The sequence below is a fragment of the Triturus cristatus genome, chromosome 4_1, assembly GCF_964204655.1.
Source record: "Triturus cristatus chromosome 4_1, aTriCri1.1, whole genome shotgun sequence".
Lineage (NCBI taxonomy): Eukaryota > Metazoa > Chordata > Amphibia > Caudata > Salamandridae > Triturus > Triturus cristatus.
The window spans coordinates 102,556,105-102,576,471 of NC_140585.1; the positions used below are offsets into that span (position 1 = coordinate 102,556,105).

A 20,367-nucleotide genomic window follows, 5' to 3' on the forward strand; every position below is an offset into this window, starting at 1 on the left:
GCGACCTCCTGAATTAATCCTGGCGATATCCTGTCCTTGTTGAGGGGACTGTGTCGGGGAACCCGAGCTGAGGCGCCACCCGTTTTTCGGGCTCGAATCGGACCCCGGACACCGGTGGGAGCACCGATTGAAGGTTGCGGCCTTCTCCGCGCCGGCCCCCCGGATTGGAGTAGTGGGGCGATCCGGGGACAAAGTGAACAACAGCGGCGGGCAAGGCTGGGCGACTCGCGTACCCCGCACTTTCACTTTCGCTTTTGCGCCCTCCCTGCCCTCAAGCGAGGTGGGGTTGGTGTGGTCTTGTCCAGGTGCCCGGCTGACCCGCCGGCTGTGGGTTGTCCTGCGGTTCGGTGGTCGCCCTCCCCCCCCCCCCCGGAACCCGTGAATTGGTATAGCGGCCCGTTCGAGGAGATTGGCACGACGGTGGGAGAGCAAGCATGTCCACCAAACAAGATGGCGACCGGGCGAAGGTGAAGACGACCCGCCGTGGCCCGGCGCACCAATCTAACAGTATGGACCGCTACACTCTCCAGAAGGGTTCTCCGGAGACATCGCGCACATCCCCGGCGGGCCCGACGGAGGCATCTGCTCAGCCGGTGGATCTGACCCTCCGGGACGTCATGGGCGCCATCGCAGAGATGAAGGCCTCGGTGGACCAGCGCTTCGACACCCTAGCGCAAAAAATAGACTCGGTCCTTGTGGATGTGAGCCTTGTGAGGGCTGACTTGTCCAAAACGAACGACCGGGTCGGTTCCCTGGCCCACACCGCAACGAGCCTCACGACGGACGTGGTGGCCCTCCAAAAGGAGGTGCGCCGGCTTGGCCAGGCGAGCGCCCTGATGGACCGGCGACTGGAGGATTCCGAGGGTCGGGCCCGGAGGAATAATGTTCGAATTGTGGGGGTGCCGGAGGGACGAGAGGCGGAGGCGGCAGATCTTTTTGTGGAAGACTTGATCCTTACCCATCTCCAGCCCCGGGGGCTGAGTAAGCTTTTTGCGGTGGAGCGTGCTCACCGGGTCCCTGGGGGCAGACCTAAGACCGGTGCCCCGCCGCGGCCTCTCATTGCCCGGATTTTTAACTTTCGGGACAGAGACGCTATCCTCCAGACCTCCAGGCAACAGGGACCGGTCAAGCTTGATAACATGGATGTGCATTTCTACCCAGACTTTACTCCGGCGGTTCAGAAGCAGAGACAGAGTTTTCTTGGTGTTAAACGTCGCCTACGGGACCTGAACCTTAAATACTCAATGCTTTTTCCAGCCAAGCTGAGGGTGGAGGTGGATGGTCGCACGCACTTCTTTGACCGGCCCGAGGCGGCTGGGGACTGGTTGGACACTCTGCCTGGAGATCGGGGCCGGGGGGGCGGGGGGGGCGCGGCTGGCGAGGAGGGCCCGCCGGATCAGAATTGAGGGGTGAATAAATAGGCCTTGCTCTGGACGATGTTCCTTTACCATTTATTGATTGCATATGTTCCCCTCCTGGAGGTCGTGCGGGGTCTGTTGGGGGCTTCCCTCCTCCTCTGGGGGACTAGTTAGTTTTCAGCTATGGGGCGACAGGCACACTGCACTTTGGGGGGGCTGTCTGGGCTCATGCAGGGGTGCAGGGAGGGGGGAGTTTTGTTGGGATGGGGGGGTGGGGGGGGTGTGTTGTTTGTTTGCACCGCAAGGCAAACCCGCTACTGTATTGTTGCTTTTAAGATGCTCTGTGGGGGACGACCGATTGTTTCGATGTATGATGGGGGGTAGGGATTTTACTGTGTTGTCATGGAATGTTAACGGCCTGGGGGATAGGATTAAGCGTGGTGTGGTCCTGCAGTACTTGAAACGTATTTCACCAGATGTTGTCTTCCTGCAGGAGACACACCTTATAGGTAACTCCTTTCATGCAATGAATCGGCGGGGCTATCGTTTGGCGGCCCATTCTGGCTTCACTTCGGGCTCGCGGGGGGTGGGTATTATGATCAAGACCTCGCTCCCGTTGGAGATTGATGAGGTGCGCCATGATGAGAGGGGACGCTACACTGTCCTGGTGGGAAGAATGGAGGGTAGAGTGTTTATTTTTATATCAGTGTACGTCCCGCCTGGGTTACAAGCCACCACATTTGCGGACCTGGGGCACCTCCTTCTGGACCTTCCGAGTGGCCTGCTGGTGGTTGGAGGGGACTTTAATGCGGTAGCCTCTGGGTCTATGGATCGCCATCCCCCTAGGGACCTTCCCCGGGCACAGGCGTGGCTGTCCGGCCTTTTGGACACGCTGGGCCTGGTGGATTGCTGGCGACTAAAGCATCCCGCACAGCGGCAATACACCTTCCACTCGGGTGCCCATGGTAGCCTCTCGCGGCTTGATTACATCCTTGTCCCGGCGGCTCATGCAGGGAGGGTGGGGGAGGTGTGCCATCTGGCGCGGGGTATCTCAGACCACTCCCCATTGCTGTTACATTTCGATGTCTTCCCGAGGGGGGATGGCAGGGTGGCTCCAATCAATGCATGGTATCTGCGCGACCCCACCATTCGTGCCGATTTGATCAAATCCTTACAGCGATATTTCGACGAGAATGTGGGGTCGGTCCCTTCGGCCATCTCCCTGTGGGAGGCTTTTAAGGTAGTTCTTAGAGGGGAGGCCCTCTCCTTTATCTCCCATGCCCGGCGGCGCGAGCGAGAGGAGGTGACCCGGGTGGAGGCCGAGATTGCGGAACTGGAGGGTGGCCTGGGGAGCGGGGTAACGGATGCCAAGCTGCATGTTCTACACCTAAAGCAGGCGGCCTATCGGGCCCTCGTCACGGAGGCGGCCAGGGGCCTCAGTAGAGAGCAGCAGGGGCGATTGTATGATGTGGGTGATAAGGCTGGCAAATTGATTGCGTGGTTGGATAAGTGGGAGAGAGCGAGTCGCGTGGTTCCTTTGATTGAGAGTGTGGATGGTGCGTGTGTCACCGAGCCGGAAGCCATTGTCTCCTGCTTTGCGGATTATTTCCGCGAGGTCTACTCCCCGGTTTCCCCCTGCTCGGAGGAAGATTACCATGCCCTGCTTCGGGACATCGCACTGCCCTCCCTTACGGTGGAGGACAGGGATTCGCTGGACGCTCCTCCCACCTCGGACGAAATTGCCTTGGCTATTCGCTCGGTTGCATCCGGCAAGGCCATGGGCCCCAATGGTATTCCCATCGAGCTATACAAGCTACGCCCGGATGTACTGGCGCCCCACCTGCGCGCGATGTTCCTGGCGGCCCACTCGCAGGGTTCCCTCCCGCCGGACCAGCGTCTGGCCACGATCGTGGTGATCCACAAGGAGGGGAAGCCCCGTGAGCGGGTCACATCCTATAGGCCGATCTCGCTCTTGAACGCGGAGCCCAAAATCCTCGCCAAGGTGTTGGCCAACCGATTGGTTGGTGTGGTGGGCGATTTGGTCCACCAAGACCAGTCTGGCTTTATACCACACCGCAACACGGCGCTCAATCTGCGGCGCCTGCACGGGGTGCTCGCGCGGGTCCCATTTGTGCAGGAGCCGGCCATCTTGGCGTCCTTGGACGCCACCATGGCGTTTGACACGCTTGAATGGCCATACATCTGGGCGATGCTGGCGAAATTTGGATTTGGACCGAGTTTTATTAGCTGGGTCAAATTGTTGTACTCGGGCCCATTGGCACAGGTGGTGGTGAATGGGCGAGTCTCGGCCCCATTCGCGCTGGGGCGGGGCACGCGACAGGGTTGCCCCCTGTCACCTCTCCTGTTTGCACTGGCCCTGGAGCCCCTGGCGGAGTGGCTGCGGTGGCACCCTTCCATCCGTGGTCTCCGCTGGACCCCCGAGCATGAGGACCGCGTGTCCCTCTATGCTGACGATATCCTCCTGTATCTTGCCTCCCCGCGGAAATCACTGATCGTCCTGGTTGATGTTTTGCGCTCATTCGGTCGCAACTCAGGCCTTGTCATCAACTGGGCGAAATCCTGTGTTTATGTGCTTTCCGGGGAGGCTCCGGTCCTACCACGGGACTGTCCGATCCAGATTGCCTCCCAGGGGTTTCGGTACCTGGGTATATATATCACTCTTGACCCGGAGGCCCGCTATGAGCGGAATTTGCTACCCCCCCTCCAGCGCTTGAAGGAGGACGTGGTGCGCTGGCGGCGTCTGCCGCTTTCGCCGCTCGGCCGAGCGGCCTTGTTTAAAATGATGTCCTTGCCGCGCTTCCTCTACGCCCTCCAGAATACTATGGACTTGGTTCCGGCACGCTACCTCCGTGAGGTGGAGGGCCTCCAGCGGCGCCTGTTCTGGGACGGGAGGCCGCGCATTGCTCTGGCTAAATTGACGCTCCCGTGGTACGATGGGGGGGTCGCCCTCCCGGACATTAAACGGTATTACTGGGCCTCCCAACTAGCTGCAATTAATCATGGCCTTTACGGGCCCGCCTTGAACCCGGCATTTGAGATGGACAAGATGCTCCTGCCCGGTGGCGACTACAATCGAGCGCTCTACTCTGGCGCGCCCGACTCCCGTCTGACGGGACCGCCGCGTGTCATGGTGCGTGTCTGGCACGCGGCTAATGCAGCTATGGGGTGGAAGGACCGTTTGACCCGGGCGTCACCGCTGTACGCGTCTGAGAGGTTGGGCTCCCTGTGGACGTCGAAGGGCTTCGAGAAGTGGGACACGATCGGAATCAGCACTGTGGGAGATCTCTGGACGAGGGGGGGATTCAAGACTTTTGCGACGCTGCAGACGGAGTTTCAGCTGCAGGGCAGTGAGTACTTTCGGTACCTACAAGTCCGCCATGCGCTGGGCTCCGTCTTCCCGGATGTCGCGTCCATTCCGGAGTCTTCCCCCCTGGAGGACAGAGTGCTGGATGGCCATGTCCCAGACAGCACAATCTCCCTCATATATAAAAAACTGATCAATGACAGATCGTGCCTGCTGACTAGTCTCCGCGAGGCCTGGGTGGCCGACGGGCTGGAGCTGGACGACGAGGATTGGATTTCCGCGGTGGCCTCTCCGAAAGAGGTGGCCATCCCGGCTCGCCTTCGTTTTGTCCAGCTTAAGATCCTTCACCGGGTTTACGTGACGGGGCCAAGGCTTCTACGTATGGGCTTTGCTGGTGACGGATTGTGTAAGCGTGGCTGTGGTGCCCTGGCAACTTTCATGCATATACTGTGGGAGTGCCCTAGGGTGGAGCGATTCTGGCGTGGTGTGCATGAGGTCCTGCGAGTGGTTACGCGTGTCGCGCTGTTGCCTGAAGCGAGGAGATGCTTGCTGAATGTGTGGGAACCAAATGACTATTCGGTCCCGCAGACGCGGTGGGTGACTCTGGGATACATGATAGCTAAGCGTGACATTGCTCAATTGTGGGGATCCCAGAGGCCCCCGGCGGTGTTGGCCTGGAAAGAACATATGGATTGGTGTATGTTTCGTGAAAAGGTGGTGTATGTGGCGAGGGGTAAGCCTGGGGCGTGGGTGAAAATCTGGAGCCCCTGGAACGCCTACCGCGGGGGTATTTGTGAGCCGCCACTGCTACCGGCTGCCTCGCCAGCTCCGTCTCCCTAGATGGCCCCCCTCCCTTAGCCGTGGGCACGCGGTTCCCCAGTCCCTGATCTACTCCCATTCCCCTCTTCAGAGTTCTGCTGCTGGTTGGGATCCCCCACTTATGGAGCACGTGCTGTCACTTTGGATCGCGGGTTGCCTTGCGGGTGTGGTTTGGTGTGTTGTTTTGTTTCGATAAAAGGGAACCGTATTGTGGGCATGGAGCTATGCGGCCTGCAACATTGATTTCTCCTGCTTTGCTAATCTGCACCGCCAAGAGACTCTTACTGTATGTATGCAATATGCTTTTGTCACTCTAGCGGCCGGCCGAGTGGTTGTAGGCCCATACCTGTAACTTTTTCAAACTGCAATAAACGGTTTCAAAAAAAAAAAAAAAAAAAAAAAAAACACATTACCTAACCACCTATATGTACCTGCCATATGCAAAACACTATACCTCCCATATCAATCTACCATAAGTAATAACTAACCTTTCATGTCTATTTACCTACATGAACTGCCAAATCTACCTACAATATATTTCCATTGTACTTACAGGCCCACCATAAGTACCATACCTAACCTACAATAATAAGCTACCATACCTACATCTACCTACCATGCTTAACCGATCATACCGATCATAGCTACCTACTTACCTGTCATACCGAAGGTTTCTGCCAAGAGTACCTACAAACAATGGCCACCTACCATACGTAACCTACTTTGCCTAACCTAACATACCTACCTCAGCTAGGCTGCCCTTCCTTCCATACCTTCCGACAAGACATAACCTATCACACCTAACCTACTAACTATACCTGCCTACCAACCATACTTACTTACCTACCATTGCTAACCTAGCATAGCTACAATACCTTACTTACAACTTTCCTACATGCCATACAGTGTACACATAACCTGCCAAAACCGGACATACTATTCCAAAGATACCCTACTTACCTACAATACCTCGCCTAGCTTTCATACCTAAACTCCCTAACCTTCCATTGCTATGATATTTAACACCCCATAGCTAACCTGCCTGCTTGTCTGCGTGCGTTACCTTGCTCCCACCCTGAGGTGGCGATTTAGTGCAAACAGGTAAGTTATGCCTATGGGATCTCGAGTAAGGGCTGAGGTCACTGCAGCCTGCTACAGAAAGCACTTGAATCTAACTCAAAGGACCTCAAAGAGCCGAACACAGCGGAAGCCTTCTATTGGCTTTGTCAGTGTTTGGTTTCAGTGCCGCAAACCTAGCCAGGGAGCAGCAAGCGGCATACACTGCAGAGGTTTGTGGGAGAGGATACAAGATCATGTTCATTAAATGGGAACTTCTTACAATTACACAGTTATTTCAAATTTCAAACATTTATGATTTTAGGCACAAGGATATTAGGAAATCTCCAAAGAATCACACTTAGCCAAAGCTGAGACTCAAACCAAGTACCCCAGGCCCCAGAGAGGGGACTTACTCACTAAACCATGTCTCCTCTGTTCAACAAGAATATTTCAGTACTTTACCATTCTGAAATAAGGACACCAGCTTCCAACCGAAGTCGAAAATCTTACATTGAGTGTACTTTTTTTTTAATAACTTTTTTTTCCAATTTTATATAAAAAAATAAAAAAACACTGCAGTAATGAGAGGTCCAATCACTGTAATAACTATGTCTAATAGGCGAAAACCTCCCTCCGAACCTTGGTTCACTGAAAAACTGAGAATACAAAAACAACTTTGTAGAAGGAAAGAAAGACAATGGAGAGCTAATTATGACCCATATGAGAAGAAGAACTATTCACAATCCATAATAGATTATAAAAAACTTAATTATGTAAAAGAAAAGTAAATATTTCTCTACAAAAATCCTACAGTCCTATGATGCTAACAAATAACTTTTTCAGACAGTAAAAAGCTTAGCTACAGTGCCTGAGCCCTGTAATGTCAATGGCAATGAGGAGTTCTGTAACTCCTTAGCCATTTTCTTTCAGAGTAAAACGGAGGAAGTTTTTAATACTTTCACCAATAATAATCCAGAAACAGCAGCAGTCCAAACAGATATTAAAATATCTTCCCCACCTAAAAACATTTGAGTCCTTCTCTCCTTTGAATACAGAGCAGGTTCTAAAACTAGCGAGGATAACTAAGTCGGGCCCACCTTTAGACCCATGTCCTCCTAGAATAGTCCATTTTGAGTCCAACACTATTAGTGACCAGCTGACCAACATATTTATTGAAATCATCACAACAGGTCAATTCCCAGTTGTTTGGAAAATGGCCTCTATTACCACGTTAATAAAAAAACCAATCTAGATCCGATAGAGCAGTTATGGGCCATTTCTAGACTGCCATTTCTCTCGAAGGTATTAGAAAAGGCTTAAAATGTAGAACTCATGACTTATATATATGCTAATTAAATAAGAGAAGGCAGCCGGGTTGGAGAGGACTGCACTGCCTAGTGAGGTTACGTAGGTTCAGGATATTGCCCGCCTCAAATGGTCAGCTGCCACTTGACCATAAAGTTTAACATGCACAGGGGGGATATGAGAGGCAATATATATTTCAGAACAGATAGAAAAAGTGATATGTGTAAAATGAAAAAACAATGAGTAGACGTCGTTGTAGCCTGTGTGTTTCTTTATTTCAAATATGCTTGGTGTTCAGATATAAACAGCCTCGTCCACTGAGGACGCATCAGAGCTTGCACTAATACTGTATATGCTCCCAGTGCTGGGCGTGGCTAGTGCACAGCTCTTAGGTACTTGTATGTTGCCAAAGCGTGTGGCGAAAGTGAAAATACGCCCATTGTCGTAGTCACGATCATCTCGCATGATCTTATGGAGCTTCCTACTCTTAACTGTCGATTGGTGTGCAGCGATCTAATCTTTCAGGATGGCATCATTCTTTGTGGTTGCCTCAACCAAATTCAGTTGTTTGATTTCTTCCTCTATATATGCTAACAAACTTTTTGATTCAACCCAATATCGTTTTTAAGAAGCACACAGCACAGAGATACCCTGGTTATGGCCTCCAAATAATTAAGATCTATCTTGGACACAGGAGGGAAGGCCTCCCTGATCCTATTGGGCCTGTCGGCAGCTTTCGATATGGTGAACCATAATATTTTGGTCAACCGTCTATCTGAACTAGGGATAAAAGGGCCCAGCTCTCAAGCTGCTTGAATAATGACTATCCGATAGAGTACAGCATGTGGAAATGGGAGCACACTCTTCAGATCAATTTAGACTGTCAAGAGGGATACTCCAGGGCTCCTCGTTGAGCCCTACCCTCTTAAATCTTTATGTTACCCCACTGGCCGAACTTAACAGATCCTTCGGCTTTTCCGTCGTCTCTTATACTGATGATACTCAGCTAGTTGATTCGGTATCTAGCAATCTACAAGAAACAGCAGAACGTTTTAACACATGCATAAACCACTTTAAAAAAATGGATGAGGACCAATTGCTTAAAACTACATTTTGTGGTCCTAGACACCGACACCTCCTTCTGGTCACCTAGCTGGTGGCCGGTCGTTTTGGGTGACCTCCCATCTCCCACGAAATAGGTAAGGAACTTGGGTGTCATCTTTGACGACAGACTTACTTTCAAAGATCAGATTAACGGCCTGGCCTCTGCAGTCATCTCTTTAAAGATGATCAGGAAGATCCTTCCTTTGTACCGCTAAACCTCCAAAAGACACTTACGACTGCATCAGCCTCGTACAAATTGGACTACGTTAAAGCCCTGTATGTAAATATTCCCCAAAAATATTTGCAAAAGCTGCAGCGGTTACAAAATGCTTCGACATGCATGCTTCTGGACATCCCCAAGTATCAATCGGAGTCCCATGGCCTGACTAAACTTCACTGGCTCCCAATCGACAAAAGGATCAAATTTAAATATTTGTTTAGCCTCTGAGGCGCTGCACAACATTGGCCTGGATTATATGAGCGCACTGGGGCAGAAGACCTCTTAGTGCAGGAACAGCCAAACTTTGGAACACACTCCCTTTACACATAAAACACAGTCTTAATCTTTGAAATTCTGGCTCTTTATTAACTAGTAACAAAACACCTATTAATCTGTAGCATTTTCTGGTAAGAAACAGCACCAAGACGCCCCTTGGCATTCGAGTGCTTCACAAAACTAAAAAAACAAAACAAAACAAACAAACACTAATCTCAATAAGCGGGTAAATTGTGATGATAATTCCTGAAGTGCACGAGTACGAAAGGCCAAACCTCTTCCCCTTACGCACAGGAAAATCTCCTCACAAGATTAATCAAACTATTGACTTAACAGCAATGTATCACATGATGCACAGACTCGATCTTCTCCATTTCTGAAAATATTTTTTTTAAATCATCTCCTTGTATCTTGTCGTAGCCAACGCGTATCGTCCACAAGGACTTCTTCATGTTTCGGAGTCACTATTTCACAATGGCGACAAGCTGAGGAAGAGAGACAACACCTTTTGTGGTTATCTCCCGAAATCTAATCGAAGACAAAGACCCTACTAAAAGCAAATTGCATACTGAAAGCAGAGGGTATCAAGTGTGAGCTGATTGTTGAATAACAGTGAAGGTACGAGAGAGCACTGTGCGGGCAGTTTAACCGCTGTTGCGGGTGAAATTGACAGTAAGCGGCATTAATATCAGCTGCATTGCCGGCGTATGTCTATACAGCTTGTTGGGCAAAAGTTAGAAAGAGGATTTTTGTTTCAAAGTCAAGTTATAGTAACTAAGTAGTGTATAAATCAGAAATGCTTTCTGAAACTCTTCCTGCACAGTAACCCTTAAGGCTATGGGAACATGTATTTAATAGCATTGAAGTTACATTTGAAAGTAGATATTTATTAAGTGTATCCTTATTCCCACTTTGTTCTGTAGCCTTTTAAGATTGTAGGGGTATAATGCCCTTAAGGTAATAAGTGAAGAACATGCAGAATATAGCCCTTCCCCCCTGAACAAAGTTTAAAGGGAATCAAGTGGAAAAAAGTATTTTCAATTAAGAAAGAGAACCATAAGGAAAGTACTGACACAGCAAGAGAACAGGTACACAGTGTCGTGAAACCCAAGAATGAGAGTTCCCTAAAGAAAAGGTTCATGGGGAAAAATGCTTCAAGTTTGGAGTGGTTGGTCACATGCCTAATGAGAAAAAGTGTCTTGCGTGAGGGGTTGTGTGTAAGTCATTTGGAGTTAAAGTCAATTACGCAAAATTGTGTATGCATAAAAATAAGAGTAAGAAAGCAAAAAAGGTTGGCATCAATAAGGGTGACCCTGATAATAGGAGTATGATGATCTGCAAGTGGGAGAAAATGTTCGAGTAAGCGAAGTAAAGGGCGTGGCCCAGAAGATATGGTACACATAAAAGGTTATGAGGTGAAAAGGTTGCTTGACTCGAAGGTAAAAAAAAATTACTTTGATCCCCGAAGAATTTTACAATGAGAATCTAGCTGGAAGAGTCAAGTTATACAATCTGGACATTAGGCCATTGGCGTATGGTGGTCAACCTATTAAGTTGTTAGGTATTTTGAGGGAGAACTTGAATACAAAGGAAGGATAACAGCAGGGAAAAATCTATATGTCTTTTAGAGGAGACAGTATAATCAGTTGGCAGCAACAAGCAGATCTAGAAGTAATCTTGGATCCCAATAGTTCCCCTCCAATTTTGTTAAAGAAGAAAAGAAATCAGAACTTGCAGATGAGAGATGTGGGGGGAACTCAAATAATTTGTGCACAGTGAGGGTAGGACTAGAAAATGCCAAAGGACAATCAAGTAGCTGTTGGCAAAAAGAATTCCCTGAAGTGTTTTGTGATCGGCTATGATGTATCACACAGTATACGCATGAGATTATTTTGAAGAATGATGCTAAACCAGTCACATCTAAAGTGATGGGCAGTCCGCTTACTATGAGACAACTCATGAAAGTTGAGCTGGATAGATTGAAAAAACAGAAGGGATAATTGAAGAAGTGGAAGTGTCAGAGTGTGTGGCTCCAGTGGAATTAGCACAAAAGTCTTCAGGTGAGACGAGGCTTTGCGTGGACCTGTGGGGGTTGAACAGTGAAGTAGTGTTAGACATACAACCTTCACCCAATATCACGGACATGCTTACACAACTTAATGATTTAAGAACAGTGGTTCTGCCGCCATAAATTTTATTCTTTTTGTCCCCCTGAAGGTGGGACTCTCAAAAAATGATTACATAGCACAACACTGAAACAGAATGACAATCAATTTGGAAAAATATATAGATGTATTGGAAAATATCATGTAATTTAGAGGAAATAACAAGACAACATACACAACAAATACAGGAGATTATTTCCAATAGTGACATACATAGGTGATAGATTGTGACTACACATCACAACACTACAAAATGTATACAAAAAACATGAAACATCAATTTTTCTTTATGAAAGTGTTCTATTCATTGCAACAAAAAAACACTAGCAAGACCTCCTATATTGCACGGGTCTTGTTGGGCAACAATGCTAGATCATGAACGTCGCCGTCTCGACCCCTAGTTACATGTGCGTATCAATGACATCACTGTGGGGTCTTCTTCAGGACCAAAGAGTTTGTGTATGTCCTGTTCAGAAAAGAGAAATAGGGCTAATTTTTAGAAATCAGTGTGTGCGTGAAAAATATTGAAAAATGAAACCTAGAGAATGAGCTCACCTTCAGAAGTGACTCAGGAGGCGCAATTTAATGGACGGATAACTTGGTTAAGGAGCCCATCCAGGCTTGAAAGGATTCAAAATGTACCGGGGGTGAAGGAATCTTCCTCCTGTCCTAAATAATGAGCACCTGTTCGTGACGATTTTTAACAATCCTTGGATTTATTTGGATTATGTTCTGGATAATCGGAATGGTCTCACAGATGATATGAGATTTAGATATGATCCCCACTAGTCAAACATGACGCTACGCTTGGGAGCGGGCGGCCCAATCGGCGGTCCCTTTCCCCTCGGTCAGGCTTCCAGGGCCATTGCGGAGAGGTGCGAAATCCAGCTCGGCTTTCCGCATTCCTGAGTAGCCTGCGTCTCGGTTTCCCTAACACATACCAGCTCAGCATCCCGCACGTGCCTGCGTGCACGTGGATCCTGGGAACGCAGGGATCTCTATTTCTACGTGAAAAACATGGCAGGCAGCGTACTTTTGATAGAAACAAATGTATTTCAACCTGCACACCTTGATTTTGATGATTTAACTAATACGGAGACTCTCTGAACTTGTTCACAGCGCAAGCAAAAAGTCTCAAAGGTTTCAAGGAGTATTCTGTGTTTGTTTACAACTAATTTCTATTCAAACATTACACATTTGCAGCCCAAATTTATTTTTAAACATTTCTTATTGAATCGATATTTTCATAATGTTCAATTGATTTAGGAAGGAACAAACTAAGTATGCAAAAAGTAAATATGACATCCTTGAAATCAGATGGTACAATCTCTGTACATGTCAATCATAACAATAACGTCACATGTTGCCCAAAATATTTAAATACAATTTAAATTAAAAGACCCAATGCATTTTGGGTTAAACAACCCTTCATCAGGGGTAAATGTATGCCTGTAGCAATCAATAACACAGTCTTCAGTTGCCTCCTACCGGAACAAACAAAAAATTAAGTTTAAAATTATGAACCAACAACTTTATATCAATGTCAGAAAAGTATTACAATATACAACAGATATTTTGTCTGTGTCAACATCAACTGTGAAAATTTGTGAGCAACCTTAATTGTGTGCCCATCAAAACGTGTGTCTAAACGAGATACAATCCCAGTGTTTCGGTGTGACTTAATTGTGCAGATACCAAATGACACCCGAGTATAAGTTCCCCGAGCATCAGATAATGGAGTTAACCGGAGAAAAGGAGGTCCTTTAAAAATCAGGGTACTTTCACCATTGACTCCCAGCTGACATGCCGGAGGTAAGTTTTCTTCGCTAGATTTTGGGGTAGTGTAGCTAACGGGCAACACACTCCGAGTATTCACTTTAATTCATTCAATTTATCTTTGCATTTATACAGATTTGGACTAATTAACCTTGGAGTTATCGATTACAATCAGACTATGGCCATGACCAGGTCTGGGTAATTTATGACGAATCCTACATTGTAGGCAGAACTAGCTTTTACCGCTCTCCGAGCCTGGTACGCCGGAGGTGAGTGATTTTTACCCTTCAACACCCACGTATTCACACGGTGGTGGGTTGGTCACGCAGTCTTTTACCCCAACAGTTCTTTACAATGAATTATCTTTTGACCACAGATTTATGGGGAGCCGGGTGCGAAAGTTCTTGAATATTGGCGATTTTACTGAAAACTTTAATGAATCCGTGAGACTCTTGGCACTACAGGTAGAATCCTGATCTCTATTATCTTTACCCTTCTGGACCTGTTCATGTACTACATCACGAACAGGTGCTCATTATTTAGGACAGGAGGAAGATTCCTTCACCCCCGGTACATTTTGAATCCTTTCAAGCCTGGATGGGCTCCTTAACCAATTTTTCCGTCCATTCAATTGCGCCTCCTGAGTCACTTCTGAAGGTGAACTCATTCTCTAGGTTTCATTTTTCAATATTTTTCACGCACACACTGATTTCTAAAAATTAGCCCTATTTCTCTTTTCTGAACAGGACATACACAAACTCTTTGTCCTGAAGAAGACCCCACAGTGATGTCATTGATACGCACATGTAACTAGGGGTCGAGACGGCGACGTTCATGATCTAGCATTGTTGCCCAACAAGACCCGTGCAATATAGGAGGTCTTGCTAGTGTTTTTTTGTTGCAATGAATAGAACGCTTTCATTAAAAAAAATTGATGTTTCATGTTTTTTGTATACATTTTGTAGTGTTGTGATTTGTACAGTCACAGTCTATCACCTTTGTATGTCACTATTGGAAATAATCACCTGTATTTGTTGTGTATGATGAATATGTTGTCTTGTTATTTCCTCTAAATTACATGATTTGTTCCAATACATCTATATATTTTTACAAATTGATTGTTATTCTGTTTCAGTGTTGTGCTATTTAATCGTATGTTGAGAGCCCCACCTTCAGGGGGACAAAAAGAAAACATTTTAAGGTGGCAGAACTACTGTTCATATACCGTACGTATCCCCAGGTTCTGTGCATTACTGGGTTACCCCTTTGAGCTTATCAAAATACACAACTTAATGGGGCAAAAATATTCTCCACCTTAGATGTTCGGGCAGCATACCACCAGATTAAGCTAGCAGAACAAACTTTAGATTTAACAGCTTTCACTACACCCTTTGGGGTGTTGAGCTTTACTAGGATGCCCTTCCGTTTGAATTCAACAGCCTCTGCTTCTCAAAGGGCAATGGAGAGGCTGCTGGAAGGGCTGCTGGGTGTGAAACTTTATGACGACGATCTGTACGGTAGTACCCAGGAAGAACATGATCAACGTTTAAGGATGATACTCAAAATATTTAAGCATAGAGGTCTCTAACTGAAAGAGAGGAAATGCAGACTTGGATGTAAAGAAATTATTAATTTGGGACATAAACGGACCGGAGGAGGCATTTATCCCGACAAGGATTTGGGAGGCACCATCAGAACTTTAGCCATTCGTAGGAACAAGGAAAACTTGGTCAAGTTCCTGGGGCTGGCAGAGTATGACCACAAATGTATATCCCATTTTGCAGCAAACGCTTATAATATGAGGAAGTTAGTAAAAAAAGGGGTGAGATATGAGTGGTCGACAAGGTGTGATGAAGAACTGAAGGATCTCAAGGAGGCTTTGTCGAGAGCCTTGTCCGGAGGTAGTTTCAATACGAAGGAAAGGTCAGTACTGATAACCGACACCAGTGCTAAGGGTCTAGAAGCGGAGTTGAAGCAGGGTGAAGGGAGTGAGGAACTTACCATAATGTTTGTGCCCAGGAGTATGAAGAGATCGGAGATTCGCTATTCAGTGATTGAAAGAGAGGCCTTATGCATATTTTGGGCGATTAGTAAATGTATTATGGGTAACAGAGTTCCTGGTTAGAACAGATCATAAACCCTTCCAAGAACTTTTTGAGAAGAAAGGATTGGATGCGGTATCTAGCAGGATCTGCAAATGGGTTATTTATCTGCATGATCTTAATCGTACGGTGGAGTATATCCCTGGGGCTGAAAATAGAGTCGCTGACTGTCTATTGAAGTTGGTAGAGGCAGAAACAATGTCTGAGGATTTGGAAGATCAACAGGAGGAAATGGATGAATTTAAAGTCTGTGGAATCACAGAGGGTATAGTGAGAATGAATGGAAAGATCAGATGGCAAGGGATGAGGGGTTAGTTTTTGTAAGCAAACTCATCAAAGAAGGACAGAGGGAACGTAAAAAGTTAGACCCAACATACGAGGGATACTGGGAAGTGAGAAATGATTTGTCAGTTCACTATGGTTTGGTGTGTAGAGGCTCAAAACTGATTCCTGCTGAGGTGCTGAGGAGTAAGGTGATGGAATTAGCATACCAAGGGCACCTGGATTTTTGCAAAATGAAGGAAAGGATGAGGTTACATTTCTGGTGGCCAAGCTTAGACACCCAGGTGGAGCGAGCGATCAGACAATGTTTGGACTGTAAGAATAGTGATAAAGGGTTCAAAACAAGTATGCAGCCCGTGACAATGCGGGAGCTACCAGAGAAGCCATGGGAACAGGTGGCATTAGATATTTTGTGACCTGTGACCAACAACGGTGGACAATTTTGTTTTAGTATTAATGGACCTATACTCCAGGTGGCCTGAGATTAGGATCACTCCGGAAGTACAGGCAAAACATGTGCTAGAATTTCTCACGGAAACTTTTGCTAGGGAAGGCATCCCAGACTCCATGTTGACAGACAACAGAGTACATTTAGTCTCTCGTGAGATGGGGAAGTTTCTTGTACATAGAGGTATACGGCAGAAGAAATGCGCCCTCTTGTCACCACAAATCCAATTGGGTGGTAGAGAGCTTTAATAGGGTACTCAAAAAAGCCATACAGATAGCCAAACAAGAAGCTAAATACTGGAGGGGGGAAATTCAAACAAGGGTAGAAATGTACCGCCTCACACCACATTGGAAGGGTTCCTTTTGAGCTTTTCAGAGGGAGGGAACCCAACTTTTTCTGATGTGTCCTGCTTGGATCAATCATTTTAAAGAAGGGACGAAGGAGGAGAAGGGCAATTGGAGGGATAAACCAACAAAGAATGATTCAAAGAAAGGAATGATATGATGGGAGAAATTTGGTAAAGCGAACGATAGTGGCAGCAGGAGCTTGGGTCAGAGTGAAACTACCCACAGGGTTGGTAAAAAGTATGAGAATTCCACAAAAAGTGGTGAAATTATTTAAGAATGCGGTTAAACTCCATGATTATCAGAACCTAATCAAGAGATTAGAAACACATCTGTGTTTCAGAGTCACATTTCCACAATTACTTCACTGTAACCCCACTTTAGACTCTGGCCAGCACATCACGCATGCCCCTTTGCCTCGGCTTTGTACCTGTTGCTCGTCACCTGCTTCAGCTCTTGGGCGTTTACTGCCACTCTTGCTTTTTCCACCTCTTGGTCTTTCCTGTGCGTTTACATCATTGCTGGATTGAATTGGACCTTTCACCACCTCAAGTGGAAGGAAAAGAAATTATGGGTAAAAACAATGGAGCAGTTGAAGAGAAGGAAACACTAAAACATGCTAAGGCATGAAGTAAGAACGATGCTACATGTACCAAAAATAAAGTAACAACTATGTAGTTTACATCAAAACTATAACCATCCAGCCTATGCAACTGATCCAAACACTTACCACTTGGTTAAGCGCCATGTTAAGTGTTAATTGAGGGAGCGCTTAATGTCCAAATAATTCTAAACTTGACTCAGTGTTTCAACATTAAGGTAATTTAATATATTACATTTTTGGGGCTTAAGTCTTTGGATGATGCAGACTCTCTCACTTCACAGACTTTTCTTGGCTCAATGCTCATGCCTTGGCACTCACAGGGTGGAGGAGAAATGCAACTGCTACCCAGAGTTTTTCCAGCATAAGCCTTCAACGCATGTCGGAATGACGTTGCCTGGAATGTCCTTGGACACATTCAAAAATTGCTATTATTTAATTTAATTAACCTGGGAAGAAGACAGAGATGTTGTTTTGCTCGCACAGTCCATGCTTACATTGTGCCGCTCTCCCCACTGATCATGGTGTACCAAGAGCTGCATGTGCTCCACCACCAGTTATGGATAACATAAGATTTTAAGACGTTACTAAGGATTTTAACCTAATATAAAAAAAGAATCTTATAACTTTAAAAAAAATATTAGCATGCAATTATACTGCATTCATTGCGCAGTCTGGACAGATATTCTCTCATACACAGCTGGTGAAGAGTAAGGGCCATATGTATCAAGGCTTTTTCCCATTTGCAAACGGGCAGATTCTCAGAATCAGCCCGTTTGTCAATTGGAAAAAACCTTTTTGGGATGTATCATCCCAAAAGGCCATCGCAAAATAGAGAATTGCAAAATTTGCGATTCTCTATTTTGCGAATGCAATTCAGGAACTGCAAATTGCGATTCCTTAAATGCAATTCTGGAAGCACCAGAAATTTGCTATTTGGCCTTAAGGAATTGCAAATTACCACCAACTTCAAGTTGGTGGTAATTTGTCATTTTCTCTAAAAAAGCACTTTTTTGATTTTTTTAAAGTGCCATATGTCGGGCATGTATGTGCGCAAAATGTGCACACATGCATATTTCAGGGGTGCAACAGGGTGTCCTTTTGGCACCCTTGCAACCCTGAAATTGTATTCTCAATTTGTGATTCTCTAATTGGTAATCGCAAATTGAGAATATCTTCCCATTCATTCCTATGGGCCTCCTAGCTCATAGGAATGAATGGAAAGGTATTACTTATTTGCGAATCTCAATTTAAGATTTGCAAATAAGGAATATGTAGGATTCGCTAAATTATCAGCATATCCTACTTACATTGCATTTTGCGATTCTCTAATTGCAATTTGCTAAAAATCGCAATTTGAGAATCGCAAAACTCTTGATACATATGGCCCTAAGCCTGGTCTCTTCAACTTTGGTTGAGGCAATGATCGCATCGTTCTTTCTGTGGTCACAGTTTCAAAGAACAGACCTGACAATGCAGGAGTCAAAATGAGGGCCTAGCCCTTTCCTAGTGTGATATAAAGAAATACGCAAAATAATTTTTTGCAAAAGTCACAATTTTCTCATTTGAGCTTAGGTTGGATCCATGTCTGTTTTAGAACTGTTGGCGCTTAGATTTTCAGTGGGGCGTTGGCATACTAAGGTACGATTTGTAAAATGACAGACGTTTCGATCTTTAACAAAAAGTAAAGTATCTCAGAACTCCATCCTCTGCGATCCACCACTGTATGTGAGCTGTAAGGTGAAAATCCAAGGCTTTCGAAAGCGAACAAATAAATGCAAGTCTAGGAAACTCGTGCTTCTCACGAGCTCTTAGGCCTCTCACCCTGGGAGCAGCAGGTTTGGGAGGCTTGCCTGCGGGTTCGGAGGGCTTCGCTTTCCCATCTCCTTTCTTGGCTTTCGCTAACTTGGTCCATTTAGCGACAGAGGTTTTAACTCGAGGTCCCATTACTGACACACTAGAGGACAAGAAAAAAAAGTACGAGCAGAAGAAATTATGAAACATGTGATCAAGGGAAAAAGGTGACACATTACTGCCTTCCCTCCCAAAGATTCCAACACTAGATACAAGATCTAAGACAGAGCAGGTTGTAATGTCCAACCTCGGACTAGGTACGATAGACAGACTAATAGTGATAGCACCACCTTGGACAATGACATGCAGACGAACAGTGATGTCACCTCAGACATCCAGTGGCCTCTGTCTATTGGCTGGGGGTCAGGGGGGTGTCACCTCACAGCAACTCTGGAACCCAATGGCTGCTGGAAACCAAGTCAAACAATAACAACTGGTCTTTTTTGAAACAGTCTATGGATGAAATTGTAAAACTCTAGTAGTGTTCAGAAAGGGTGTCTTCTGCTTTCTAAAGTGCCATTGTCCACAGGTTACTGTATAAGGCCTGTTATTATGACCTGCAACCATCTCTTGAGAGCTTTGCTTACTAGAAGTGCGTGTTTGTGGATATCCATCAAGGTATAAAGTTAAAACGTTACAATACTAGAGTTTTACTCCAATACATTATATGACAGAGTTGTAGTTATGGCTCAGTCTTGACTTTCAGTATAAAAGTAATTTTTGGAGGATTATGTATTTAATTCCCTTTGACTTTGTACTAAATTTTACCACAATATATTTGCCCAGACAGAACACTGTGTTAAGTGGTCATAGATTGGACTCTGTATAAAGTCTGTACATTGCACTGTCATTGACAAAGTTCCACAAGAAAGACTGCAGGCCTGCCCTGCTTGCGGCACATAGTGGGCACGAGGACACTCTGTGCCATGCCAACACTGAATATTTTGAGTACACAAACTGCGCCCTTTTTTTTTTTTTTTTTTTAAATGGTGTCGTTTGGCCTGCTTTAAAATGAAAACATGGCTGGAGGGTGATGCTTATGGTTTTATGATATATGATCTAATCAATGATGTCATCACTGTAGCTATGAGCTCATGAGCAGTGCATTAGGTGGCTATGATTATAAACTAATCATATCTAGCACTTTTTGGGGGGGGGGGTTGTATCATAAGCGTAATGTATCTTCAACTTAAATTTTTCTGTGAAATTAGAAAGTTTTACTATTAAAATTGGTAAGTGAGCTCCCTACTGAACCAAAGCTTCCATTAACGTACATTTGTCAGTGAATTGCTATTTCTTTTTCTTTAGTGCGTCACGCAGAATCTCTCT

General features: G+C 46.0%; 1 protein-coding gene across 7 annotated transcripts in view; it reads right to left on the reverse strand.

The window, feature by feature from the left end:
- Positions 1 to 20,367, reverse strand: part of CENPQ (centromere protein Q) — a 227,049-nt gene that overhangs the window by 93,190 nt on the left and 113,492 nt on the right. For all 7 annotated transcript variants that reach the window (XM_085651752.1, XM_085651751.1, XM_085651749.1 and 4 more), the window contains exons 2-3: positions 19,009 to 19,141; positions 17,014 to 17,130 (exon numbers count right to left, since the gene is read on the reverse strand). In XM_085651752.1, the coding sequence (XP_085507878.1) occupies positions 17,014 to 17,130; positions 19,009 to 19,131 (240 nt within the window). In that variant the 5' untranslated portion in view covers positions 19,132 to 19,141. The remainder of the gene's footprint in view (positions 1 to 17,013; positions 17,131 to 19,008; positions 19,142 to 20,367) is intronic.